This window comes from Empidonax traillii, unplaced genomic scaffold (genome assembly GCF_003031625.1).
Source record: "Empidonax traillii isolate 1590-97213 ecotype Southwest subspecies unplaced genomic scaffold, ASM303162v1 scaffold34:size3740991, whole genome shotgun sequence".
NCBI lineage: Eukaryota > Metazoa > Chordata > Aves > Passeriformes > Tyrannidae > Empidonax > Empidonax traillii.
Window position 1 is genome coordinate 1,711,776 of NW_020955227.1, and position 27,392 is coordinate 1,739,167.

At 48.9% G+C, this 27,392-nt stretch overlaps 3 protein-coding genes and 1 long non-coding RNA gene across 11 annotated transcripts in view; 1 reads left to right on the plus strand and 3 right to left on the minus strand.

Annotated features, from left to right (window-relative positions):
* Positions 1-480: 480 nt before the first annotated feature.
* On the minus strand, positions 481-7,155 carry SET (SET nuclear proto-oncogene). Its single transcript, XM_027877766.1, has 8 exons — positions 6,812-7,155; positions 5,681-5,738; positions 4,558-4,700; positions 3,789-3,892; positions 3,499-3,612; positions 1,867-2,037; positions 1,621-1,767; positions 481-753 (listed from the first exon to the last, which is right to left on the minus strand). Exons 1-8 carry the CDS (start codon positions 6,882-6,884, stop codon positions 730-732), a joined length of 834 nt encoding a protein of 277 aa, XP_027733567.1. The 5' UTR covers positions 6,885-7,155; the 3' UTR covers positions 481-729.
* A 2,376-nt stretch (positions 7,156-9,531) lies between these two features.
* Positions 9,532-15,015, minus strand: LOC114054535. Of its 2 annotated transcripts, XR_003570492.1 has the most exons (4): positions 14,708-15,015; positions 13,319-13,773; positions 10,891-11,547; positions 9,532-9,625 (listed from the first exon to the last, which is right to left on the minus strand). It is a non-coding gene; the product is annotated as an uncharacterized LOC114054535 (long non-coding RNA). The 2 variants fall into 2 exon arrangements; XR_003570491.1 differs by having other exon boundaries at positions 13,319-15,015.
* Positions 15,016-19,372: 4,357 nt separating this feature from the next.
* Positions 19,373-27,392, minus strand: part of SPTAN1 (spectrin alpha, non-erythrocytic 1) — a 45,674-nt gene continuing 37,654 nt past the window's right edge. For 5 of the 7 annotated variants that reach the window (XM_027877773.1, XM_027877772.1, XM_027877768.1 and 2 more), the window contains one exon: positions 26,472-26,795. In XM_027877773.1, the coding sequence (XP_027733574.1) occupies positions 26,670-26,795 (126 nt within the window). In that variant the 3' untranslated portion in view covers positions 26,472-26,669. Of the gene's footprint in view, positions 19,384-26,471; positions 26,796-27,392 lie in introns of those variants that run through there. The other 2 variants (XM_027877774.1, XM_027877769.1) reach the window with 2 other exon arrangements.
* On the plus strand, positions 19,732-26,482 carry WDR34 (WD repeat domain 34). The gene is made up of 9 exons (XM_027877781.1): positions 19,732-19,889; positions 20,420-20,674; positions 21,368-21,477; positions 22,417-22,574; positions 23,007-23,116; positions 23,805-23,972; positions 24,366-24,598; positions 25,336-25,493; positions 26,076-26,482. The coding sequence occupies exons 1-9, from the start codon at positions 19,812-19,814 to the stop codon at positions 26,312-26,314; spliced, it is 1,509 nt and encodes a 502-aa protein (XP_027733582.1). The 5' UTR covers positions 19,732-19,811; the 3' UTR covers positions 26,315-26,482.

The window sequence follows — 27,392 nt, forward strand, 5'->3', positions numbered from 1 at the left end:
TTTTTAAAAGTGTCATCTTAAACTGCAAGGATGTTTGTTAAACATCACAATTAAACATGCCAAAGGAGAAGAAGCCATGTTGTCAAAATGCCCACTTAAACCCACCCAAACATCTGAAACCCACCCCCGGCTGACCTTCTATAACCACCCCCCGCCCCGTTTTTATTTTTTCTTTTTATTTATTATTTTTTTTTGTAGGTTTTTTTGTCTTTTTTTTAAACAAGAGAAAGTAGACAGATACATGTTGGTAAATGCTAACTGTCCATATTCACATAGAGACACAGTGTAATCTCTGAGCCCAATATACAGAGAAAGAAGGAAAAAAGCTAGATTCTATGCACTACTACACAGGGGCCTAGCACTCTTCAGCTTCCAGCAGAGTGAAGGGAGCAGAAGGTTTTCTTTTTTCCCACAGAACATGGTGTGTTGATTCCATAAACAGTTTTTTTGTTGTTGTTGTTGGTTGGTTGGTTGTTTTTTGTTTCGAGACAGAAAGGGATAAAAATGAACTTGAAACAGAAACCGGCAGATTCTTTTTTTTCCACTGTGTTCTGCTCAAGGTATTTCCCCCAAAAAAGAAATGGTGAACCATGGGTGGAGAGGAGATAAAAAGAGACCTCAAGAGAACAAGGCGACTGAGCACAAGAAATAAAAGACAGCAACTTGCTCCCAGGGACTGGAGAAAAATTAAAAAGGTAAAAAGGGGGTTTGGAATCCATCAGTGTTCAATTAGTCATCTTCTCCTTCATCCTCCTGTTGAAAGAGAAGCAACGATTAAAACAATCTAAATCACTGAACTTAGATAGCAAATGCAGTGAGTGATCAGAGTTGTACAGTTCCTGTAGGATCATCTCATCCCCTCTAAGGCACTCCTTTGAGTGCCCAAAAATCCCTCAATACCTGCATGTCCCAATAAAAACACACAGATGTCTGAGAAAAAAACCTGACTTAGAATCACTACAACCATTCATGAGTTTAACATTTGGAAAGTGAAGGGGTCTTTCCCCCCCCCCTCATTTTAAACTGTGAAATGCTCCAACTTTCATGTGCCAAATTCAAGGTTACAAAACAAGAGCCCAGAGCAGATCTCCTCTCAGCACAAGCAGTTTGTGCTGCTCACAGTCAGACACACCACACCCAGTTATGAGAAACACAAATGTTTTCAGTTCCCAACACCCTGGATGCTGCTCCTGGAATCCCACTTGCTACTTAAGAAAACTTCTAATTCCTGAACCCGACAGAGAGTCTTAGCTAAGCTGGCCATAAGCAGAAATAAACCAACAAGTGGGAGGATGACTGGAGGCATCAACAACAGCTATTTATGTGTAAAACACTGCTAGAATGTTCACTAATTAAGAATTTTGTTACATTCTCGTTCTTCTGGAGCACCTCCCTTAGAAATTTACTACAACTCCATATTTACACGGTGTTTCTCATATACACAAACATCCTGACTGCTACACTGAAACCACTCCACAAATAGTGACAGCTCTGTTTCTCCCCTCCAAACACCCTGGAGCTCAAAAAAAGAGCTATTTCACCTTGCTGACAACAGCCTGGTATTCTCACAAGATCCCTCCTACACCAGAGGTGGACGGCATGAAGGGCAAGATTACTCACCTCTCCTTCCTCTCCCTCATCATCATCTTCATCTTCCTCCCCCTCATCTTCGTCTCCTTCTTCATCAATATCCTCTAATCCTTCCTCCTCTTCATCATCATCGTCATCCTCCTCTCCCTCCCCTTCTTCATCGTCCATGTCAGGAACCTTTAAAGGCACATTTACAACATCAACCCCAGCCATCAAACCCCCTCTCGCTCCCCCAGGGCTGCTTTGGGCCCCCTTTCCCTGCAGGGCTGCACCTACCAGGTAGTACTGTAATGGGTTGGGCCAGATGTCATCCTTGATGACTTCTCCTAATTCATCAGCCCCTGCATCAGAGTGGTCAGTGAACCAGGTGAAGAAGCTTTCTGGCTCTTCGTGCTGCCTCTTCCTACTGGCTTTGTTCTGTGTCTGGCTTGAACGTTTTGTCAGGTCCTGAAAAGCAAGTTAAAAAGTTCACTGAAGTTGTCTTTGCGTGGCTTTGTGTGTTTTATTTTTAGAAGCCTACTTGTCTAAACACCCACAATAAGTCACCTTCTCTTTATTCAGGGTAAGTCTTTAAGAAACATTTGGAACCCAAACAGTGCATTTGTCACCAATGTGAGGGAACAGCAAACCTGTTTCTTTCAAAGACTTCCACAGAAACACTGAAAATTCACGGAATCTCACATTTATGCTTCTCTACCCCAAGGAAGCAAAAGTATGACAAGTATTTAATGAATTTAAAAGGTCTCACAACAGCTACTCAGAGTAGCTGTAACTGCAACTGGATGCTACCACTACTAAATACACCCAATTCAAGAAACAATCTGCACACCTCCAAGCTCTGTATTTAACTTGAGATAAAGACCTGTCTGGGCCTTCTTAGCTCAACATTTTCTGCTTTGAAGTCTTCAGGCCATCCTTTGTGGTAAGTGGGGGGAAAAAACCAACCACACAAACCACTCACTCACGGTCACAAGAACATGTGAGTTCTGGAAGTGTAGTAAGTTTGCAACAATCTCTTTGCCAACTCTAAAAATTACTACCCACTATTTAAATAAATTACTTCTTTGATCATACAGTAACTCCAAACTTTCAGTATTTGTTTTCTTGACAATCACATTTATAAGTTTAAACAGAAGAAGAATACCAGAATTCCCATTAATTTTTGTGGTCCATTTTAAGGATCACTTGGCCAGTTTGTACAGGACTCTAAGTTCTTGTAGAAGAGGAAAAGTTCTAGATCTCAATGAAAAAAGATCAAGTTTTCTCCTTGGTCTGAGGGTGACAAAGCAACAGCAACTTAACTACAACCCTCAGTTCTACTTTTAAATACTCAGTTCAAAATCTTCAGGGTAACATGAAAGTGCTTCCAACTTTTACAGAAATAAAGTAATAATAAATAATAATAAATGATGTTTGAATGCTGCCTGGATGACAGGTATGCCCACATTATTGTGTGGCTGCAGCTTCTACAAAGATGTGGTGTCTGGAAATGAAGTGGAGCAAATAAAAATAAAATCAAATCACGCTCCACCATCTGATCTCCCAAACATCTGTCCTTAGAATTTCTTATTTAATATTTTTTAAGAAAACAACAGTCTAGATGCTACCCAAGGAAGAGACAAACTCCTGTGCTTGGTAATGCCTCCACCTGGTCATCCCTGTGCTTTCACCCTTTTCCTGGTGGTGTTTAACTGAGCAAGAGAATCCCCTACAGATCTCCAAGGAATTGGGGTATCCCAAACCCTGCAGGACAGCCACGAGCTGGATGTGGAGAGAAGTGCCAAGGGGAGTGAGAGGGGAGGAAAGAAGGACAAGGCAGCTTCAGTGCAAAAGGAAAAAGCCAAAGGAAGGTGATTAAAGCAATTCCATCCCAGAGCAGCAATCAGCTCTCCCAGATGCTCTCCGTACCTTCCCAGATTTCCATTTGATCTCAGTTGATTTTGAAGAAGGGTCTCCACTTTCGTTGAGGTGAAACTCTTTGGAGAGAACTTTATTTTCAAAGTAGGGATTCTCATCAAAATACTGCAGAGTGGAAAGCAGGGAGTTAGAAACCACAGAGTGGCAACACACAGGCCAGGTCAAAGCTGGCACTGAATGGGCAACTGAAGAGATTAAATTACAAACCAGAGCCCAACATGCAAATTACATCCAAAAACCCCAGTAAAATAACAAGCGAAGGAATCATTTTAAGTACTTACAAAATCTATTCTGTAACCTGATTTGATGTCTTCAAATTCTGTCACCTCCACTCTGGTCAAGTAATGCAGTGCTTCCTCATCTTCTTCTCCCAGCAGTGCAGATACTGAGACAGAACCAGGGATCCCACATTAACAAAGCCACGGAATGGACACCAGGCAGGCAAAATACAGGGAACTGATGGCAAGATCCATCTTAAAAGCAGCACATCTGTCCAAACCTGCCTTTAATTCCGGTTAGCAGCCCCTTTAATTCCAGTTAGCAGCCACCAGACTGTTTGCATTTGCTGAGGTGAACACATCACATCTGCTTGCTGCAGTTTAGTGTTAAAGAGCAGCAAACATCCATCCACCCTTCTCTGACACAGATTTTCATGCCAGTTGTTTGCCCAATCTAAACAGTCTGCGAACTTGTTTTGCAGAAGGTTTGTTGTCGAGAACCCCAAGGAGCTCCCTTCCAATTAAAAACACCCAAACAAACTAAAATCTTAATTTTTCTTTTTACTCTAAGGGCCCAATGCACTGAATAAAGTGGGGAAGTTGCCATTTAAAATGCAGACGTTTTAGGATTAAAGTATGTTAGTAAACAAGAAGTTCTTTTGTCAACAAGTGCTAGAAATAAAGTTTATAAAATTTAACCTAGGACAGAAAGGAAGTTTTTGGTATGACCAGTGACAACTGTGCAGGACCCTCAGAGCTGCAAGACACCTTTGTAACAAGCAAGCAAACACTGAATTTACAGGGGAAAAAAGGAGGGCTATTAAGGATGTACCTTGTGGGTGGTTGACAAATGTTGTTACCCAGAAATTTGGGATTTTGGCGATCAACTCTGACCTCTTCTGGAAGAATGGTTGGCGGAGTTTGTTGTATTTCTGTTCTACTTTCAAAATTTCCTCACTGGCTTGTTCATTCAGTCTGGAACACAAGGAGCCAAGTTAACCACAGGAGAGAATGGCAGTTCAGGACACACCATCAGTACTGAACCAAGAGCTGGATGGCTCTGATAAGATCAGGCTGCCAAATCTCTCATGGAATATCCCAAAAAAACCCCAGGCCCAAAGCTGGAACAACCATTAAACACCCTGCAAAAGAACCTCCCTGGTCTCAGTGGAACCTTCCCAACACACTGAGTGTTCTGCTGGGATGGAGCTTTATTTATGCAAAGCCAAGCAGTGTTTTACCCCTTAAACATTTTGTTTGCAAAAGACCTGCAGATGGAGAACACACCACACCATCACCTGCTCTCTGTCACTTCTGGCCAGGCAAGGAAGCCACAGCAAAGCAACTTTACACCCCGTGCAAGTAAAACCTGAAGACATAACGTTTGATTGTTGTTGTAAAAAGGCAAAGCCCTGACACTGCAACAGCTTCACATGTCAGAGCCCCAGAAAACACCTGCAGGACTGTGGGCAGGGGACAAGATCCAGGCAAAGCCCCACAGCCCAGAGAGCTCTGACATACAAAACTAACGTTTCAGACACATTTACTACACGTTATTCTACAAGCACACAGATATTATAATAAAAATATATAATAAAAGCCGACTTTTCAACCAAGTTCTTGGTTCTGCTTACAAACAAGGAAATGCTTTTGCCAAATAACACACACGTTAACCCAAAACCCCAAGACAAAATACTTTGCTGCTATCAAAACGACCACAATTAATTTAAAATTTTAAACTCGAGTTCTCCCTTTTTAATTCCACACAGTTAAGCAAGAAACCAGGACACTTCTTTGGTTTTTTTAAGCCTCTAATCAAGTCAGAACACACGTTATGCTTTGGCAGAGTTCAAACAGAGAGAGCACTGCCGAGCACTTCATTTACTCAATATTTTCACTCTGACAGTTACACTTCAATTTGGGCTCCAACGTTTGAAAAGTTTGATAACATTTACCTGTCTATTTCATTCTGTACTTCATCAATGTGTTCAATTGCTTCCTGTTGCTCTTTTTCTGAAAAACAAACGAAAATGTGTCAACATCCCTTCGTCCTCGAGCCTGACAAATCACCTGGGGCTTCTCTTCGAGACCTTTTCTAGTGATCTACTGTAAAAGCGCCCCGGGATTTCTACTTCATGTAATAAGTCTTACAGGACCTCAAAGCTTCAGCCTCACAGGGAGCTGAAGCGCAGGAAAGTTTGACAAAACGGCCCTTGAAGCGAGTTCACCCCCAGAAACCACAGCTCTCGTCCCCCTCCGCAGTTTTACAAGCCAACTTGATTTAAAAGTCAACCGCGACACACGATCAGCAATTTAATTTAAGTGTTGTAAGCCGCGTTCACTACGACCGACACGATCGAGGGAACGTGAAATAATTTAGAGAGGACGGCGCTATCAATAGGAACGGCGTGTCTGGGCACACGCCACCTTCCCCACAGCAAAAAGGACATTCGGGAGGAGGGTTACAAACAAAAACGCCTCAAAAGCGGCCGCTCGCAGGGGTTTTCTACCGGGCCGTTCTCCCGGCCGCAGGTTTGGGTTCCGGAGCGCTGTTTCCCCGCCGCGCGGGCGATGAATGAGCAGCGCCCGGGGGGGCCGTGCCCGTGCCCGCCGCGGGACGCACGTGGGGCGGCAGCGCGGGCAGCGCCGCGCCGAGCGCGGCCTCCCGAACCCGCGGGCGCACGTGGGGCGGCCCCGGCCCCGCGCGTCCCGGCCCCGCGGCACCACGCGGCCGCGGCAGGCGGCGGCGCATCATGGCGGCGGCGGAGCGGCAGCACAATGAGGCTCCGCGGACGCCGCTCCGCGAGGGGCGGCGCGGGGGGGGGTCCCGCCGCTCGGGCCGAGCCGCAGCGCCCCCCGCCCGGCCCCGCGGGGAGGGCGGCCGGGCCGGCGGCGCAGACAAAAGGGCGCTGTAACATGGCCTCCTCCCGCCGCCGCCGGGCCTGCACATCCGCCCGGCCCGGCCCGCGCTCCGCCCGCCCCCGGCGCGGCCGCGGCCCGTGCGGCGGGGGAAAATGGCGGTCGGGCGCGAGGCGGAGGCCGCGCCGGCTGCCGCCATTCCCGTCCCGCCCCCGGCGCGGCCTCACCTGAGGTCTCGTCGGCCCCATCGTGGTTGGAGTTCAGCTCCTTCTTACTGACTTTGGCCGCCGGCGCCGACATGTTGGAGGCTGCGGAGCTCGGAGGGCGGGAGGGAGGGGGGGCTGCGACGGGGGTGCGCGGGGGGGAAGGGGGGGAGCCGGGCGCTGACTCCTCCTGCTACCGCCGCTGCTGCTGCTGCCGCCGCCGCCGCTCGGGTCCGTCCGCCGCCGGGGCGCTCCCGCCTCCTCCGCGCGGTGCTGCCGATACCGGGGCGGCAGCGGCGCCTCTCGCTGCCCTCGCGCTGCTCGCCCGGAGCCGCCGCCGCCGCCTCCTCCTCTGCTGCTGCCGAGGGGCGGGCACGCGGGGCGCATGCGCGGCCACCCCCCCCGCCCCAGCGCCGGGCCACGGCGGCCGCAGCGCGCGTGCGCGCCGAGCCCCCCGCCCCGGGGCGCGCTGTGCCGCGGGCGCTGCGCTGCGCAGGCGCCGAACGGCCTCTCCCCACCCCGCGCCGGGGGGAGGGCGGGGCGGGCCCGGCGCGCGCGCAGCCGCGGGGAGGCCGCGCCCCCGCTGTCGCCGCGGAGCCGGGCGCTGATTGGCGGGGAGGGTCGGTGGGGGGCGCGGCCTCGGCGCGGAGACACAGAGGACGGCGCGCGCGGGAGGTTCACGCATGCGCGCGCTGCACGTGCCCGCGCGGCCCGGCTGAGGCGCCGAGCGCGAGGCCCCCGGGGGTGTCACCCCTTCCCCCCCACTCAGTCCCCACACGGCCCGGCGCGGGGCAGGACGAGGGGCGGCAGTGGCGATCAGGGGCACCGGTCTCCAAATGGCCCCTAAAGGCTCCAGTGCCGTGCTGTCCCACCACCTGAGGCTGCCTGAGAGCGGCCGGTGCCATCGGTGATCCCCATCTCCCTGCGCTGCCTCCTTCAGCTGGGATGTGTCCCAAAGCACTCACAGAATCAACAAGGTGTGGAGAGACCTTTGGGATCACCCAGTCCAACCGTGCACCCAGTGCTGCCTCTGTAACCCCTAAATCCCATCACCCAGCACCACATCCAACACCTTCGGCCATGGTGACTCCACCACCTCCCTGGGCAACCCATTCCAATGCCTGACCACCTGAACAGTGAAAATACTGTTCTAATATCTGATCTGAATCTCCCCTGTCTCAGCTTGAGGCCATTTCTTCTGCTCTTCTCACTGAAGGCACAGCAGAAGAAACTGGCCCCCACCTCACTACCACCTCCTCTCAGGTAGTTGGGAGTGATGAGGTACCCCTGGCACCTCCTCGAGACTAAACAAGCCCATATAAATAACATGGTTGAGGGCACTGAGCCCTGTCGGTCACACCCAGCCCGTCACTGGGGGGGCACAGCTCCAGAAGGTCACTGAGCCGCCTGCCAGCACCTGCCACTGCACCCAGAGCAGCAGCACTTTAAATAACCCTTTCCTGTCCACCTGTCATGGAAGAGCTCAGTGCAGCTTCACAGCCACGGCTCACCCGGGTTTGCTCTTAAAGGAACAGCCAAGTCACTCTTTTCTATTGAAACCAGCATCACGTCGGTCACAGCAAGTGTTATGACACAGATCGGGGTTAGAAACAAGTACAGCTTCGAGGAAGTGGGAATTTGCCATTTGTATTTGCTTCCCAGGCACACATTAACCCATTCTCAATCCTCGTTTCCTCTTTTGCCTCTTCAAATTGCCCTCACAATGAGTCAACAAGGCCTGGATTAGTTCCTGCCTCCTCAGGGGTCTTCACTACAGTTTTCTGATTCCCCCTCCCACCTGTTGCTTCCAAATCCCAACTGTCGTTTTCCTTTTGTATTCCCAGCTGTCCCTTCCCACCAGCTCTGTCCTTGCTTCCACTGCCACATGTCCAGGCTTTGGGCTGTGCTTCCCTGGGCCAAGAGCAGCAGAGAGGAGCTGCCATCCCTTGGCTCTCTGGTTCCACACACACCAACGACCTTTACTGGTCACAAAAGGGAAGCAAAACACCCCGGCTTTGTAAATGCAAGATTATCACATCCTTCCCGAGAGGGACGACCCAAGGCCTTCCTGAAGCCCTTCACAGCAAGGGGACTCCTTTCATACTCCACCTGCACCTCCCAACATCATTCAGATGGATATCTGCCCGTTCAGACAAGGTAAGCTCATGTGTGGGACTTGGTTTTATCCTCCTGTTTCCCTTGGGTCTCTTGACTGTGCAGGTGTATTTCCTTGGGGTTTCTTTTCCCTCTTTTCTCACCTGTAATTTACTGTTGTCTTTCTCTAGATTCGCTTTTGAAGGTCTATAATTGGAAATAAAGGTGCAAAGTGTGAAGGCTGATTCCAAGAAGTATCTGCCAGCTCCCTACTAGAATCCCTTGTTTAGTCTATAAATTACCAGGTATTCTGAAGTACATGATTAGGGTGTTCCACTGGTGTATCCAAAGTCAAATAATCGTTAATTTTAACTGCTGTACTGTTAGAAACCCATTTCCACTGTCTGTTTATCCTGCCCTAAAACTAGCTACTATAAAGAAAAAAAAAAGCATATTAATGATATTTAAAATAAGGTAAATATATGTCAATAATAAAATATATAATTATTAATATAAATAAAATATTAAAATAAACACTTATTTTTTTTTATTTTAGACACAAAATACAAACCTGTGTTTTCATGTGAAAAGAGAAAGCAGGGGGTTCAGTTTGGGGGGAAGGAAGAGGTGTTCTTTCACATAGTTTCTGGTTTTTTTGCTTGCTTGCTTCAGTTCAGTGCTGGTGATGTGCCGTTCCCAGCTTCCTAAAACACCTTTTGTCCTAACTCTTCCTCAGTTCTCTTCCTGTTAGAAAAGTTATGTGAACATCACTACATGTCCTCCAGTTCTGCATCCCTGCCCTCCCCCTGCCCAGCCACTGTTGCTTTAACAGCCTGGATTTTCTCCCTTCATTTCTCATCTTCTTGTAGGACCTTTATCAACTACTCTGATTACATCAGAGAGCAGTAACATTTTCCCCTGATCTGCCCTGTCCAAGGAGCTGTGCTGCCTATAAACAGCTCATTCTTCATATTCCATATTCCAGAGTCAGGATTCTGGCTCGTGTTTGACCTTCAGGTTGCACAGTCCAAGCTGCAAAACTGTGGCATCTTCCCCGTGCAGTGCTTGAGCACTGAGTGCTCACAAATCACAGCACAAAAATTACATCTTCGCAGCCTTCCCGTGGGAATGACTTTGTCAGGCTAATGAATAAAACTGGAGGGGGTTTTGGCAGCACCTGATAACAGAACTTCTTTGTAAAGGAAATCTTATATTTGCTCCTGGAGGTGAAAGTTCAGATCTCCCACTGTTTCTTTCCTTGGTCAGGTGTGTTACTACAAGACAGAGACATGACTGGTAATCTTGCTTAATTCCTGGGATTCCAAGTCAGCTGTAAATTTTAAACACAAACCTCCCCAATTTGGCAAATGAAATCAGAAAATGTGCTAAATCTTCTCAAATCCAACGCAGGGATGTGTGGAAGGAAGAGCACATTTCCTCCCAAGTGTTTCTGCGGTGCAGAAAGGGCAGACAGAAAATCGTGCAAGATGATATAATTAGTAGCAACTCACAGTTTTCCCTCCTTCCATCCCAAAGAATCTCACAGGCTTTATGGAGATTGTAGTAGGGAAATATAAACCAAGGATCATTTTACCACCCCTGAAATTCAACCAACTGCTCCCCGGCCCTCCAGCCAGGCTGACACAGCCATTAACCAGGCAAATACCTCCCCTGCTGCTGCTTATTCATCTCCACCGGGCACAGACCTTCCCAGTGAGCACTCCCCTTAGAACTGACTGGTGAGATAACGACAGAAGAATCTGCCACGTGTCTCCCCAGTTGTTGCAGTTTAAACCCTGGGATGAAAATATTTCGGGGCTGGGAAGTGCCTTGGAGCAGGACAGCAGGTCAGGGGCACTGACAGCAGGCACTGACTGACAGTGTGGAGCTCAGTAAAGCCAGTGATCCTGTTTATACTGGGGTTGGGTTTTATTTTTGCTGAAATTCCCATTAGACAGAGTTGCTAAACCTGATTTTTACTTTCTCCTCTAGCAACATTTTTAACTTACCAGAGCACCTGCTTGGAATCCCTGAAGAGATGGCTGGTCGTGCTCATTCCCAGGTACCAGAGGCAAAGAGGCAGGCAAAATATCCTGAAAAACTGTAAATGAAATGGAAAGGCCATGAAACCTGAGCCACTTCTGAACATGAGACATAAGCTTTGTGGGTGCTTAAGGATGTTTTGTTCATATTTAAGGTGTACAGTTGTGAATTTTGTTATTAGAACAAATCCATCCTGCAGTGAGGCAACAGAAGACTTCAGCCAAGCTCAACAGAGCTACAAGTTCACAAAAAATGTTTGAAAATCAAGGTGTTTATTTGAAATCAGCTGGTGATGAAATGGTATATGTTGTGGTTGGGTTTGTGTCTCCATCTGAGGCTTTATTTTGCTACAGATGCTCTTTGTAATGAAAGCTCTCAGAAAAACTGAGCACTGATAAGCATTCCTAGATAGAATGATCAATCACAAATAAATACACTTTCAGACTGGAATACTGCAGGATTTATACTGGGAGTTATTCTGGAATACTTATGCCAACCAAATTTTTGTGAAGAAGACCCTGCAATAATTTCCAGGGGAATTAGCTCCTCAGATCCCTTCTGTGATGCTCTGTCTGAAGAGAGCCTGAATTTCCCCTCAGAAGCTCCCGTGCTAGAGAGGATTTCTAAGGACACACAATAGATAAAAAAGCACGGAAGTGACAGTAGGAAAAACTGAAATGAATGCTGAATTGAAGCTTTAGGATAACTGAGTGTTGAGGACCAGGAAAAGCTGCACTTTGTGCTGCTGTGGGTTCTCCTGCAAGGACATGCACAGAAGATCCCCTCCCTCTTCTCCACTCACAGGGAAATTAAAAGGGAGCCAACATTTCTACAGAGACAATTTACAAATGTTTGCTTTCCAGGATTGTAACTCTGGCCAATTCTCCAAACTCTTATTTATCATCTCCTCAGTCCTGCAGCAGGAAAACTCTTGCTGAATCCTAAGCAAAGTTGAGTAACACTTCTAGATTTGGTCCCTGAGGAATAGCAGTAGAGACTCAAATTTTACACTCTGAGTATTTCATCCATTGTCTTCTTACCAAGTGGCAGCGGCTTTTGTGGCAATCATTAAAAACTTCCCTTGTGATGCAGAGCACTATTGATATTTGAACTCTCAGGGGGAGTAACCCCTGTCTCTATCCAAAAAGCAGCAGATTAAAATAAACACAACAGTGCTGAGTGAGGAGTGAGGATGTTAATGACAATTCTGGGGTTTGAAGCTGGCATTACTCAAACATCTGCAGCGTGTCTCGAGGCCCATGTAGGAGTGTGGTGACAGGAAAGGTGAGACAAAAGACAGGAAAGCATGTAGGAATCTGTCATATACAGGTTTTGCTGTAATAAGACATTGTACACATTGTTCTTTTCATCTGAGAATGTCAAAGCTCATTAAAAAAATCTAGTTAAATGTAAGAAGCTCTGTGAGGACAGTAATTGTTTTCCTGGTAGATGAACGGAATTCTCGAGTTATTCAGTTATTGCTCATTAGAGCTGGGGACAGAACTCAGGAACAGGACAGGGCTCCAACCTGGGCTGCAGGAAGGATTGGGTTCATTGTGTCAGTAGGACCTGTCACTATCTGCTGGTATTACAACAGCTCTGCAGTCCCCAGTGCTGCAAGGTGTGACCTGCTCACAGAGCAGAGGTGGCTCTGGCATGGAGGAATGCAGAGTCTCTCAGGACATCATCTGACAATCTGTTTTGAGGTAGAAATTCCTACTTATGAATTCCCCACCACACACTCCTGTCCTCTTCCCTTCACACCCCCTGCATTGTGCTTTTTTTTTTCCTGGTGCAGCTCCAGGTTAAATTGAATCAGGGAATTGATTGCAATTAGAAACAGTCCCCATAAACCCCATTTATTTTAACTTAGACTAGTACTCTGAGCTGGGTCCCCGATGCAGGTGTATGAAGTGTCATAAGAAAGGGGGTCCCCTGAAGGGAGGGATGAAGGAGAGAGGAACACTTTGCACAAATCTCACTTCGAGGTGTTTGTCCAACTGCCCTTAACTGAGCCCAGCCATGACAAGGTTCTAATTGCAACTGCTGTTTAAAAACCAGCAATTTTTTTGGTAAGTTTTGTTTAAATTAACACAAGCAAGTGGAATATATCAATAAACAAAACAGCAGCTCTGCCACCTCAGGTGATCCTGGAAAAACTTTCAGAGCAGAATTTGAGATCGTTGACAAATTGCCATCCTTCCCTTTTCAGAGTCAAAACAAAGTCTCTCAGAAACACACAAAGGAAATAACCTTTAAACTCCATGTTTGTTTTCACAGGGTTATGACTGGAAAATAATTTCATCTGCCTTTCTGAGGGGGGGTGGGGTGGGATAAAACAAAGTCGAGACCATTTCCCTCCCACCACAGCCGTACATCCATTATCTGACTCACCACTTCTGGGACTCCTTCTGGCAGCTCTGGCTTTATTGCACTGAAAAACTCGAGCCTGTGAAAATATCCCCCGTTTTCAGGTTACTTTGTTCTCTATTTCGTTCAGGTCAGTGTTCCTTCCTTTAAGGGTTTGCAACTAAACATTCCCTAAGAGCTGGATGTTGCTGCTCTTGAGCCTTGTGGGTTGGGAGGGAAGGGGGGAGGGAAGGCAGAAATGAAGGGGGAGGAGAGTCCATATCTGAAGAGAGATTCTAGGCTCGAGAAATCTTCCTGACATCCATTCAGCTTCCAGCAGAGTCTCCTTCAGGGGCTTTTCCTGAGATCCAAAGGCCCTTGCAATTCACAGCGGCATTTCCATGCCAGTTCCCCTCTGGGAGCTAAGGTGGAACTGCACTCCTGGAGAATAATCCCAAAGAACACCACCAGCCTCCCATTGAAATGTCAACCAGGCACTCCTGTTGTAGGGAGTAACAAAGACATGCTAATATAATTAATTATGAAGCCTCAGTAACTCATTAACACATCTTTAGTGCTTAGATCTTTGAAAATCAGCTGTATAAAGTGACTGTCAGAGTTAATTCCTTATAAATTGCCTCCTGTCAGATCCAGCACAGCAGCAGGTTCTCTCAGGCCTTGGTGCTAAGAAATCTGGGTGGTTTTTTTTTAGTTCTGATGCAGTTATATTGCTGTTATTAAAGGTAGAAGCTGTTGCATAAGCAGGACTTTGTCAGGGCTGGAGTAGAGAAAAATAAAAATGCCTTTAGCCAGCCCAGCTTGCACAGTTGGGGGCACAAATAGGAAAAGTTTCAGTCATCTAGATGGAAAACTAAGGACAAAAGAAAAAAAAAAAGATAAAATAAAAACCAGGACTGAAAGGTGTCCCATAATCTGGCATCAAAATGTTTCCATGCCTGTTTTTAAATTGGGGGATGGCAGCCAGTTTATGGCTCTCCCTCCTCCTGCTGCTGCCTCTAGGACAGCATTCCAGCTCCAGGCCTCATTCCAGAGCATCCTCCCTCCCCTCCACTCCCCTCCCAAATATATATTTCAATAGGCTTAGGCTACACCGAGTTCCAAACCCAGCATGTAACTGGGGCAATTGTCTTTTCCACTCCTCCACAGAGAGCCACAGTCATGCAGCTCAAGCCCTGTTTTGTCATGTTTTCACTCTTTTTTTTTTTTTTTTTAAAAAAGTGGGACTGAGAGGAGTTCTCGTGTTAGGAACACATATCTAGTGAAGAAAAAAGTTACAGAAATGGGCTGCACTGGTGGTTCCTTTAGTGATTTGTGAGTCCCAGCCTGTCACTGCCACAAGATAAAGGGAGCCGATAAAAGGGAAGTGATCCTTACAAATCACTTGGCATTTTCGGCAGCAGTTGAAACACTCACACTGACACATCCAATTTGTCTGTACAAGGTATTCTGCTCCTCTTCATCTGCCATTTGCCTTGGAGAAGGTGCTAATCTTCCTGCAGTGCATGATTTTGGGAAGTTAGCTCTGTGTTTGTATAATATGCTCCGAGACCCTTTGGGATCCCCCTTGTACTTGGGATAACAAACCAATCAAAAGGAGCTATTTTTATTTGCCATTTCAGAAAGTGGCTTTCACACTAAGTGATTTTTGCTGGTCTAGCTAACGTGGCAATATGCAAATTCTCTAAATGGAGGTGAAATTTACACCAGGAAAAGGAGTCCTTGCAAATCTCTTTCTTGCTGTATTAGCTGACATCACGGTAGGAGCATTATTTTATTCTCCACTCTTCCATCACATCTCTATACCCCAGTAAAGCTCTGATGTAGTTACTGATCACTCAGTGTTCACAGAAATAATGTTTAAGAAATGAGAGTAGCAGGCTTGAAATCAAACAAACATACAGATTTCTGAAGAGCAATCAAGAGCTATCATGCAAATTCTGCTTGCTTGCTTTACATAAGCACAGATCTGATGGTCCCAAGTGGGGTGTAACTACTCATTTCTGAATGTCCTTTTTTGAACCAACACTTCTGCAAAGGGGAGTTCTAATCAGATGAGCAATACCTGTCCACAGTGCCTCCTGAGATAACCAGCTGCTTCAGACACAGCAATTAAAGTTCCAGTAGCTGTTTGAGATAGTGGAGACAGTATGAGCTGATGAACGATGTACAGAAGAAATAACTAATTTTTAGTCATGCATTGTTACTGAAAATGGGATTAATATAAGGGATCTGGGTGTTTTCAGCACTGCAGAGGGTCAGGTCCCTTTTAGGAGTGGCACAGCAGATTGTACCTTTCAGTCTGGGATGAGATGCTGGATGTGCTGCTCCGAGCCCAGCAGGGACTGGAGGCTGCTGAGCCCAAACAGGAGAGAGGCTGCCAATCCCCCAGTGCCAGCCCCAAGGCCCTGCCCAGGGCAGAGGCTCCCAGTGCCCCCAGTTCAGAGCCCCATGGCAGGACTGGGGATCTGAGCCTTTCACAGATGCCTCCTCGACCAATCCCGCACTCGGCCCCGTGCCAGCCCTGCTGCGCTTCCAACCCCGCTGGCAGTGCCTCTGTGCCCCTGTGGGGGTGACTTGGCTGCCACCTGCCACAAAACCTTCCCCCAGCTTCTTCCTGCTCTGCTTACCCTCCACTTAAAGCTTTGTCCCATTGCTAATCATCGAGGAAGGAATGTGGGATAAACAATCCCTGCACAGGGCAAGGAGCTGCCCCCGTGTTTTACAAGGAGTCCCCATCTGTAATTCTGCAGAGCACAGCAGATCCATGATTTTAATGGAGGTGGATTCTTTGGATAATGCCTCATGTCCCTGTGTAACAGGACTTCAGAAATGAGGCAACATGTTTTCTGATGAGAGGGAGAAACAGGTTTTCAAAGCAAAAAGGGCACAGCATTTTCAGGGACATTTTTGGGGTGGAAACAGGAAAAAGGAGGTCTGGAATTAGAGAAAATGCACGAGCCCGTTCGGATGGACTGGGAATAAAGAGCTGGGGGAGTCCCAGAGCTTGACGGAACACCTCAAATCCACAGGAGGGCCTGAACCCTCCCCAAGGTACTGAGCACCTGCTGGGCTGCACAGACACTGTGTTCAACACTGACAGCTGGGGGGACCTTTCCTGCCTTCAGGTGTGGTGGATTTTAACATCACAACGCCAACAAAAGCCAAATATGAGAGTTACTGATCAGATATTGTCCATATCCAAATAATAAGGATAAAGTATCAGCACAAAGCCAGTTCAGACTCCACATTCCATCCTTTGCAATAGTTCAGTACCAAATCAGACCAAATCTGTCACCTTGGGCTGTTCCCAGTCACGGGTGGGAAAGGAACAACCAGGGAACAGAATTAGGCCTTGCTGGTTATACAAGTTGGGGAGACAAGCAGGGCCTGGGGTGACAATTCTATGGAACAAAGCCTTGCCGTTGCTTGGAGAGTGTTGTTGGTTGGCTGTGGTTTGTTTTGAATAAAGGAGAATATGTAAAAGTTCTGTTCCTCTGAACAGAACCATCACATAGTTTCATTTATCACAAATCCAGGGCAGCCACTGCACCCACTAGTGGGGGAATTTTTACTGAGATGCAGCTCAGAGTGTCTGTATTGCTCAGGTCACAGTGATCAGACCCCAGAGTGCAGCTTGTTCTTACAGCTCAGTCCTTTTTTGATGCTGTTCCCCCCATTTCTTCTTCTCTCCCTGTTCTCCCTTTACCTCAACCTTCTCTTGCTGTTTTCTGATGATTTGCTCCACTATGTGAAAGTGAAAAACTTCCTACACTTTGTCTCCTGAAAGACAGAGAGGAAAGAGCACAAATCAGCCCTGCAGGAAAAACTGCCACTTCAGAGAGACCTGGAACAGCCCTTCCCCAGTTATCCCTGATTTTGCCTTATTTCTAGCGTGGAGTGAAAACAAAACCATCCCTGCACCTGATACTGCCAGGCCAGAAGGGAAAAGCAACGTAAGATTTCTCGAAATACCTTTGATATATTGAAACTCCAGAGAAACTGGAATAAAGAAGGATCAAAGGGGTTCCTTAGAACAGGCATTGTCTGCAGCTGTTTGCTCCTTTCTCATCCTCAGGGAAGAAAAAAGCCCAGACATGCACCACGTTCCAGGGAACACGTTCTGCATGTGCAGTAACTTTGCATATTACTGGCTGAAAAAAAAAGTTGATTTATTTTTGGTCTGTTTGGTACTCAAATTCCAGTTTTCTTATCTCTTTGCCATCTCGAAAAAGCCCCCAAAACTTTTCCCCTTAAGTTCCCTCTGACAAGTCATTTAAAGTGTTTGAACTGCAGTTTGTGTTTAGCATTTCTATGATCAGGCACCCTGTATATTAATTCACACTTGTAATATTTACTCCTCTTCTAAACAGTAATATGCCTTGGCAGTTCCAATCATACCCATTTAAGATAATTTAATGATGACTTAAGATGATCTATTTATAGAGGATAAATCTTAAACATTAAGAATCTCTTTAAACCCCCACTCTGCTACTGGGTTCAAATATTTAGTATCAGTTATTCAACATAAACTTTAAAAATCCCACTACTTCCTGAATTTTACTATTTGCAGTAGAAAAACCTCATCCAGCAATGCTTGTTTTTTTAATAGGGTTGTTGAATTTCAAAATATATTTATTCCACTCCTGAAGGGCAGATGGGCTTGTCACTGTCTTGCATATTTAAGTTGATCCCTTAAAAATTCAGCTTTTCTCAGGCAGTGCTGTACTGGATCTCACCAATACCAGCAGCACAGCAGTGGTTTATGATACAGCAGTTGAATTTTTGAATGAAAAAGTTGAGGCAGAACCTCAAATATTTTCTCCAGGGAAGCCACTGAACTCCTGCTGTGACAAAACCAGGACATTGTTTCCAATCCTTGTGTTTTTTAAAGCTCCTTTTTTAAATGGATGTTTTAAAAAAAAAGGTGGAAACAGAAAGCTGAATGAGAAATAAAGATAATAAAGTCGACTCAAACCCACAGATACAGACACCTGGTTGGAAATCCAGAGTTCTAGAATTGTGTTTTTTGAGATGTTTCGCTTGCCTTGAAATTGGTAGAAAGGACAGCAGAGTGTAACTTGTCATTAAGTTCTGTAATTCATATCCTGACCTGTGACCTGACAAAAAAAAGATGCCAAACTTGAACTCTGGAAGTTCAGATTAACTCAATCAAATCAGAGAGAGATGACAGGGCTGAAAGGGCCATCAGTCCAACCCAAGGGTGCATTTATGTTCTTGGCTGTTCTGTGGGGTATCCTGAAGGTTCACACCACCCAGGGGAAGAATCACAGCGAATACACAGCCAGGATTTGAAATTCTGAAGGATTCAGTCCCACTGGAGCTTTTTCTTTGCTTTTGAAGGAGGTGCCACTGAACCTCTTTCTGCTCCAGTTCCACTGGCTGTAAAACGGGTATAATAGTTCTTTACCACGAATTTTAGGGAGTCTTATTTCACCATTAATTGTGAAATATTTTAGATTCCTCAGAAGAGCCGTTGCATTGGTTCTGACATAAATGGATTCACATGTGCTCCAGAGCAGAACTCACTGCTGAGCTCCCACTCTTGATTCCCACACCCAGGCCAGGCTCCTTCCCAGCAACAGCCGGAATAACTCCCCTAAGTTCGTGCATCTGTGCCTGCTTATGCCAGCGCTAAATTTAGCCCCTGCATTCAGCACCAAGGGGTTCCAATGGAGCTGCAGATTGAAAAAAACCTCTAGGCACAGTGCTATCTGTTGGGAATAATTACCTAAGGAAGCGGGACAGCAGTCCCTGTGACAGGAGCGGCACAGGTGTTATCCAGCTGTGCCCATACCAGGGACACTCCTAGAGCTGCCCAGCGGTCGGGAGGCACTCGATCCCTCAGTGATTCCAGGAGCTCGTCCCTCAGTGATTCCCCCTCAGCACAAATCACCACAGTTCCCTCATCAAAACCAACACGAGCAAAAGCAACGAGTCCGAGCACACGCCGGGCTTTACGCGTTCGGAGCTGGCTCCTCGGCCCCCTTCCCTCGGCAAATACACGGCGACACTCCATCCAGAGCGGGAATTCGCCCGCGTGTCTGGAATTAGCGATAATTCCCCCTCAGCTTTGTCGCCCCCTCCCCACCGCCATCTTAACTCCTGGCAGCCCCCGCGCCCTCCCGCCTGTGCTGCCCCTCGTGCCCCGGCGGAGCGGCGGGACCGGCCGGGCCCCAGCGAGGGTACGGCGGGGGCGGCCAGAGGGGGAAGAGAAACCCCCGCTGGACCTCCGGCCTCAGGAACGGTGGCGGGAACACCGCGCACCCCTCTCCCGCCCGGAGCCGCCGCCCGCCCCGCACACCCCTCGGTGCCCGCTCCCAACATGGCCCCGCCCGCCTCACTTTGCCGCCCGCGGCCCGGCGGGCTCGGCGCTCGGGTGACGTCACCGCGCCTCGCCCGTTTCCATGGTAACCGACGGAGCGGGCGGTGGGAGCGGGACGGACCGTGACCCCCAAACCCTCGGGACCCCCCGGGACCCCCCCCCCCCGGCCTCGCCATGTTCACGGACCTGGCGGCGCCCGGAGCCGACGTTCAGTCGCTGTGGAGGAGCGCCCGGAGCGCGCGCTGCGAGGAGGTGAGAGACCCCGGGACGGCCCCGCTCCGTATTCTTGGACCGCCGGGCCGGGCCGGGCCGGGCCTTCCGCGATCCTGCCCCGTCTTGCCCCCTCCGTGCTCCTTCCGCGGTGCAGGCCCGTGTTGTGCCCACCGGCTCTGCCCCTTCCAGCCCTTTATTGGCCCCGTACGCGAACTGGCAAAGAAACAGCCCCGCAGCTGCGCCGAGCGCTTCCAGCGCTCTCAACGCGGCGCTGTCACCTGTGCGGTGTTCGCTGCTGCCCCCGGAGCTCGCTGCCTTCTCCAGCTCCCCCCGTTCCGTGCTTTAGAGCACGGCCCGAAGCTCGCTGGCATTCGGGCATCTCTGCCTCGCGTCAGCTGGGTCACAAAGACATCCCCTGCACAGGTACCGAGTCACCTGTGCTTAGCCACGAGCCCGAGCTGTGCAGATGGGCTGGAAAGTCCCTGTGAAACGCCAGAAGGTGCTTTGAACGCTTCGTGCAACACTTGTTTTTCTGTTTGGATTAGAGACTGTCTGTCTTCTTTTACCAGAAAAGCTGCCAGACTGGGAGAATTTCCACAGCAGAAGCTGCAACACAGTCTCACACAGGCCAGGATGTTGCGGTGCAGACGGAACAGGGCAAAGATGTTCTCCAAGACTTCCAGCAACAAGTCCAAGTAGATTACACTGGCCTTCTGTCATTCCTTCAGAGAGTGGAGGACACTGTTATCAAAGAGCTAAATAAAAACTGGGAAAGCCGTGCCTTTGATGGCTTTGAAGTGAAGTGGACAGATCAGAATGAAACAGTAAGTGGCAGAATTCAAAGCCTTGTCATTGCCCAAGCAGGGCTGCTTGCAGTGGCTCTGACTCATTAGTTCTATTCCTGGTTGCTGTGATTATTCTTGCCTGGTTCTAATAATTAAACATTATGAGTTGGATTAGTTTGGGGGGGCGGGGTTTCCACCTTTCTGTTTGCTTGGTAAAACTGTTCTTCCTGCTGGTGACTGCAGAGCAGCGTGAGAAGGAAGTCTGCAGTCAGGGCAGGCTTCTCTTCAGTGCCCTTAGAGCACTCCAGACTAGCAGGGCTCTAGGAACAGTTGCAGTCAGTGATTTGGCAGCTCTTCCTACTTAGACTCTGTTTGTTTAGTGCACAGTGCTCAGGAATGGAGGCACTTTGTGTCAGACAGCACACGCTGGGACCGGTGTTTTCAAACCGCTCAGCGAGTGCCAGACTCACACGTGGGGGGTGCTGTGAATCCTTAGGCACAGCCTTCCAGAGCTGTGCAGTCTGAGACAGGCACTAATGGAGTGACAGTTGGTTTGGTAGGGTTATGCTGGGGCTTTGTTTCCCAGCAGGAATTCAACAACCTTTTCACATCCATCCTGGGACAGAGGGAAGCCCAGGCTGTAACAACGCGATCCCGTCAGGGATGGGCACAGATCTCGTGTCTCTGTGTTCAGGGATTGCTGCTGCAGTGCTTGCATTTGGTCTCTCCCAGGTGTTGTGTTTGCATACGTTGTCATTCCCATGGGCTCAGCGTGATAACCTGCAGGTCACCGGTGTCTCATGGAATGCCACGGGATCTGTCATCGCCTGTTCCTACGGCCGGTGAGTATCCGGGTGGGTTGGGAGTGCAGCTGAGGCTGATGGGACACCTCAGGCTGACCTCAGGTCTAGATGTGTTTGCTTTCCCTCGTGGGTAATAAACTAACACGTATATAAATAATTCACCTTCAAAGTAACAAAATGATGTCTCCTATTTCTTCTGCCTTTCTCCCTGCCCTGAAAATGGACACAGGATTTACTGTTTCTAGGTAGATTCTGTTGGGAAAGGAAATGTAAAGAGCAGGTGCAAAGAGCTGTAGGTGAGGTTTGTGCTTTATCTTCCCTGAGATCGTGGTGTTTCATGTGGTCTCTGAGCACCCTGGATGAACCTGGCACCTGTTCCTGCCCAGTGCCACAGACATGCACTGACATTCAGGGCTTTCTGAAATGAGGCTTGGACAAAACATTCATGTAATTCAACAGTACCTCCCCTTCCTGGGCCCTGCTGCTGCCCTTACTCTTGTTTCCTTCTGCTCCCATTTGCTTTGATTCAAAACCCCAGCGAAAGGGGGATCCATGAGGGAATCTGAAGGGAAGAGTAAAACAGGGCAAACCTGTATGTTGGTGTCTCCTTCTGCTCTCCCAGTCTACAGCTGTTTGCAGATGGGAATGTGGTTTCTGTGTCTGTGGATACCCTGAACATTCCATATGCACCCTTTTGATTGTTCCCATGATTTGCATGGTGAGTAGGCCTTGGAATGGGGAATCATACCCCAGATTTCCTGGCTGGCACTTTGTTGTGTGAGCACAGACATGAACCCTGGCACACGCTGTATAAACCAGCCCACAGGGAGGTTCCATCCCCTCGTGATCCCTTCACCTCAGTTTTCCTTCAGGCCACAAAGCAGCACATGGAAATGACCCACAGGGCATCCCAGAGCTCTGCTGGGCTGGGATGCTCTGTGGGACAGGCAGGGCAAGACGTGGCTTTCCCTTTTTCAGGTTGGATGATGGGGACTGGAGAAGAGAAAGATCCTACGTTTGCACCTGGAATCTGGACAGAAGAGGGTTGAATCCCCAGGACCCTGACGTGGTGCTGGTTACCCCCAGCTCTGTCATGTGCCTGGCTTTCCACCCCTCCCAGCCCTCACTGATAGCAGGTGGGTTGCCCTTACCTGGTGCCTGAAACACAGCCTTGTTTCCTGCAGCCTGGATCCTTTGGTTTCTGGCTCTGAGCTCAGCCTCAGCTTTCCTGCGGAGGGAACAGCGTTGCAGCTCCTCAAATGAGGGACTAACACTCCCCAACCTCGATAAGTGCACTGTTACCTCTGAACTGGGACTTGCTGCCTCTTCAGTGACTTCTGCCTTTATATCATCTCCTCAGAGAGAGATGACAGAGGGAAAGCCAGCCCTGGGTGTAAGGGAAGAACATATTTATTTCAGCAGAACAATGTTCTCTTACACCAGGGCTGACTGTGCCCTGCCCAGAGCTGCCCAACCTTTGAAGCTGCCGGGTCTGTTCCCACCACAGCTCCGTTTGCGAGTTTGTTCTGAGGCACCAGGCCTGAAATGTTTTATCTCTGTCCTTTCAGGTGGCCTTTTCAATGGGGAGCTGGTGGTGTGGGACACCAGCAGGACAGGAGACTCTGTGATCTGGAGGACAGGGATGACAGATGACACCCACACTGACCCAATCTATCAGGTAACAGAGACCAGAGACAGCAGGCAGTGCTGGGGGAGGTGAGTGTTGCCACAGCTCTGTCATCCCTTTTTGCTTCCTATCCATATCCAAGCTGCTGCATTTCAGCAGTTACAGTCTCTTTTGCTGGCTGTTTTCCCCCAAGTTTAGCTCCTGAACAGAAACCTGTAAAAAAATAACTTCTCACTGCCCAACATAATTGAAGAGCAGGTCCATTCACATTAACCATTAATTAATGCTGCTGCAGCCAACAATACTTGTGATAGTTTAAATACACGAGTAGATCCTCGAGTGGAAGCCTAAAGCCCCATGCTCTGAGGGGATTTACAAGCATGTTATTCAGTCTGACTCCCTAAAAATTTTGTCCTTCTGGGGCCAATCTGTATTTCCTCATCCGAAAGGGAGGAAAACATCGCTGTTTGCAGCTGGGTGAAAGTGCCATAAATGCCCCATCCCAAAAGCAAGGGCAGCGAACCATAGAAACTGCCCTAGAGAATTCAGCCCTGAACACCTGGGTGCATTTCTCTCCTCACATCTGTGTCTGTGCCAGTGCTGCTTTGGTGCCAGGCTCCGTGGTTGCTGCCTGGCTCCGCTCCTGGCTCGTCCTGGCAGGTCCAGGCACCGCCGGCAGCCAAGCGTGGGCTGGGCAGTTGTGACAGTCCCCCACCTGAGCTGGTGGCATTTGGAACAGGTTCACTGGTTACCTGACCCCAAGCACAAGCAGCACTGCCGGCTGCTGACTGTGTCCACTGATGGGAAGATCCTGGTGTGGAGGGAGGAGCGGAACGGGCAGCTGGTCTTGGCCGATGGATTCGCTCTGGTGGCTCAGCAGATCCCTCGCAGCGCTCGGCTGAAGAAGGTGAGTTCAGCAGCTCAAAGAGCTGATCCCTCAAAATCCCTCTAAACCCTGGAGCCCAAGTGTCAGAGCTCACTCTGCACACGAGAAGGACCAGGAAAATCTTCTGAACACACACTTTAACCCTTGATCCCCATCTCCTTTCCTACACTGAAATCACTCTCGGAAGACTGGCAACAGCTGAGGTTTTGCCATGCTCTAAGGAGATGCTGCTGGAATGGAGAACTTGCCTCTAATATTAATTCACATGAATCCCTCTGTAGAAGGATGCAGCAGGAGTTAAAGGCTGAGCAGTGCCCTGGATCCCTGGCAGGCTGGGCTGAGCTGCTCCGACCGTGTCTGCCTTTCCCTGGAGCCCCGGCGCTCACACCAGCTCTATCTCTTCTTTTCTCCCAGTTGGCCTGGGCAGAGGGAGCCGTGGGGGTGACCTCGCTGTCCTTCTCCCCCTTCGATCCCCACGTGTTTGTGGTGGGTGTGGAGGGGGGTTATTCCCTGAGGTGCTCCACTGCAGCCCAGACTCCGGCTCTCCCTCCCTGGGGCAGCTCCGTTCCCCTCAGGGCGCCGGTGGAATTCACCTTCTCCCCCCACGCCGGGCCCGTGTACTCCGTGAGCTGCTCGCCCTTCCACAGGCAAGTGCTGCATGTTGGGCAGTGACCCTGGCTCTGAATACACCTTTCTCAAATAGCCCCTGGGGGGGTGCGTACAAGTTCCACAAGAGTGTCACCTGGCATTGTGAACTTTAGTTACAGTAGAAACAATGTCCCCTGGCACTGATGAAGCTGCCCACTAATGCTGTGTGGGCACGTGAGCAACATCAGCACCTTCCTTAGATCATCCCAGTTGTTACAACCATAAATCAGTTTAAAGACAAGGAGCTGCGAGTCCTTTACTCGGGCACATCACAAAGTATGTTGCTTAATCCGTCAGATTTTCTGACATCAGAAATCTCAAGAGTAGCTGCAGCCAGAATTTAAATGAGAAGCTCCCATCTCTGCCAGCAGTTCACCCACTATCCACAGAGGCCCCAAGCATGAAACGTGCTGACAGCCCAGGTTTGCATTTAATTTGCATGAGACAAACCCAGCTCGAACAATGCCCAGCTCCAGATCAGCAGTTCTCAGGCATCCCTGGGCCACAACCCACCAGCAGCTCTCACTGGTCAACACAAACCCTCATTAAGTGTAATTGAGGGCAGTAACAAAGCTGCATCTCTCCAGCCCAGGGCACAGCTTGGCAGTCGCTGCTTTAGGAAACATACTCAGACCTTTACAAAGCAGGGATATTGTCCGAGGTCACGCTCCTTGGCTGAGTTTTGTTCCATATCTTTAGCAATAAAATGCTGTTTCTTGCTTCCTCCCTCCCCCAGGAACCTCTTTCTGAGCTGTGGGACTGATGGCCAAGTTCACCTGCACTCCATGCTGCAGCCACAGCCCCTCTTTGCTGTGCAGGTGTCTCAGAAGTACCTGTTCTGTGTGCGCTGGTCTCCAGTCCGACCCCTGGTCTTCGCAGCTGGGTCTGGGGAAGGCAAGTACCTGCAGGTGCCTCCTCCTGGGGATCGAATTACGAATGTGCTGGGTGTAAATTAGTACAGGTCAGTCGTACTGATCAACAGATCCCACAAGCAGAGAGCAGTGTCCATTGTTTGCACTGTGTAATTAGTACAGTAGGGAGCAATTTGTAATTTTAGCGACCAGGGCAACCAGTCACAGTTATTTTTCACTTTTGACAATACCTTTACATCTGTTGCCATGGTCATTCACAGGGATAGAGCATGGCAAGAATATGGCTGAAACATATTTCCAGCTCCCTTGTTTTTGACATTTACTTCCAGAACTATCAGTTTAAAACAAGAACGTTTTCCTTAGAGAATTGCCCAACCATTTCTGAGTTAAAGAATGGAAATCTCACAGAATTCGCCAAGCTGGTTTCAGGTTTCTGACAGCAGAATAAATCTGTGCTGTCTTGCAGTGATGTCAGCTGTCACAGCCTAGACACCATCAGCAGGGGGAACAGGTTAAAAATAACTCCTTCCCAGACTAAGCAGGTACTCACCTGTTCAATCCAGTGTCCTGTGCCCCAGAGCTGCCAGGAGTGTCTGTGTTGCAGGAGAGCTGCTCCTGTTCGACCTGGCGAGGAGCACACAGCAGCCCACGCTGTCCCTGAAGCAGGCCCTGAGCCACTGCCCCGTGTACTGCCTGGAATTTAACAGCAAACACACACAGCTCCTGGCAGCAGGGGATGCTGCTGGAACAGTCAAAGTGTGGCAGCTGAGCTCAGACTTCACCGAGCAGGGACCACGGGAAATGAATCACCTGGAGCAGCTGGCGAGTGAGAGCACGGACTGAGGCAGCAGCACAGCAGCTGCACGAAGCTTGTTCCTGTCCTGACTCCAGAACAGCTCCCCACTCACCTATTCCAGTGCTGGAAAACACAGGTAACCCTCAGCTGGAGCTGCACCCATGTAACAGTTAAATTTGCATTGAACCATTAAACACCTGATGATGTGGTTCGACCAGTAACTTTTATTGAAGCACACTGCAACATGTTTCTTTTCCCTAAGAGTTTTAAGCTAAGCACTTTAAGGTTACATCATAAAGTAACATCGATTATTGTAGAGCACAAAGAGAGAGAGACACATGCAGAGCTACAGTCAGCAAACGTGAGCATGTCCTTTGCATCTTCTGGGTCTGGTGTTTCAGATCAATTCACGAAGAGTGAACGTGTAAATTCTATGTAGTCGTAGGCAGAAGGCAGTTCCCTGCCCTTGCCATCCATGTAGGGCTTCATGTGAGAGATGCAGTAATCGGCCTGTTCCCGGGTCAGGTTCTGCAAGAGACACAGCACAGGGGTCAGATGGGGCAGCCCTGCCATGCCCTGGGCACAAACCAGAGCAGCACAGCTACTCCCAGCATGGAAATGCTCCAGCTGCTGGCACTGGTGAAGGGCTGGAACACCTGACCGGAGTCTTCCCACCGAAGAGAAGACAGAACAGGTGACAGACACGAGGAAGCACTGCAACCTCTTTATTTCCCTGCTAGCTGGTGGGATTCAGACAGGAAAAACTTGCTGTCTTGGCAGGGCAGTGAGAGGGAGGAGGTGTTCCTGCTTTCTAAGCTTAGGCTGAAGCTTCTCCTTTGAATCCCTGTCTGGAGAAACATCTCCCTCTAGTCTCCCAAATGATGAAAGGGAAGCTTTGGCTTCTGAGGACAGTGCACTCCCTTCCCAGGCCTTTGAGTAGCTCTTGTTTTACTCAACCTGAGCAGTTCTTTGTCAGTTAAAGCTTTTCCTCTTCCTCTGTAGAGCCAAGAAAGCAACTACGTAGGGCTATGACAGCACTTTCTGTGCTTGCTGCAGAGGATCCCCTGGCAGGGTCAGAGCTGACTCAGCCCCAGTGACATGAACCTCCAAGCCCTTAGTGCTGGG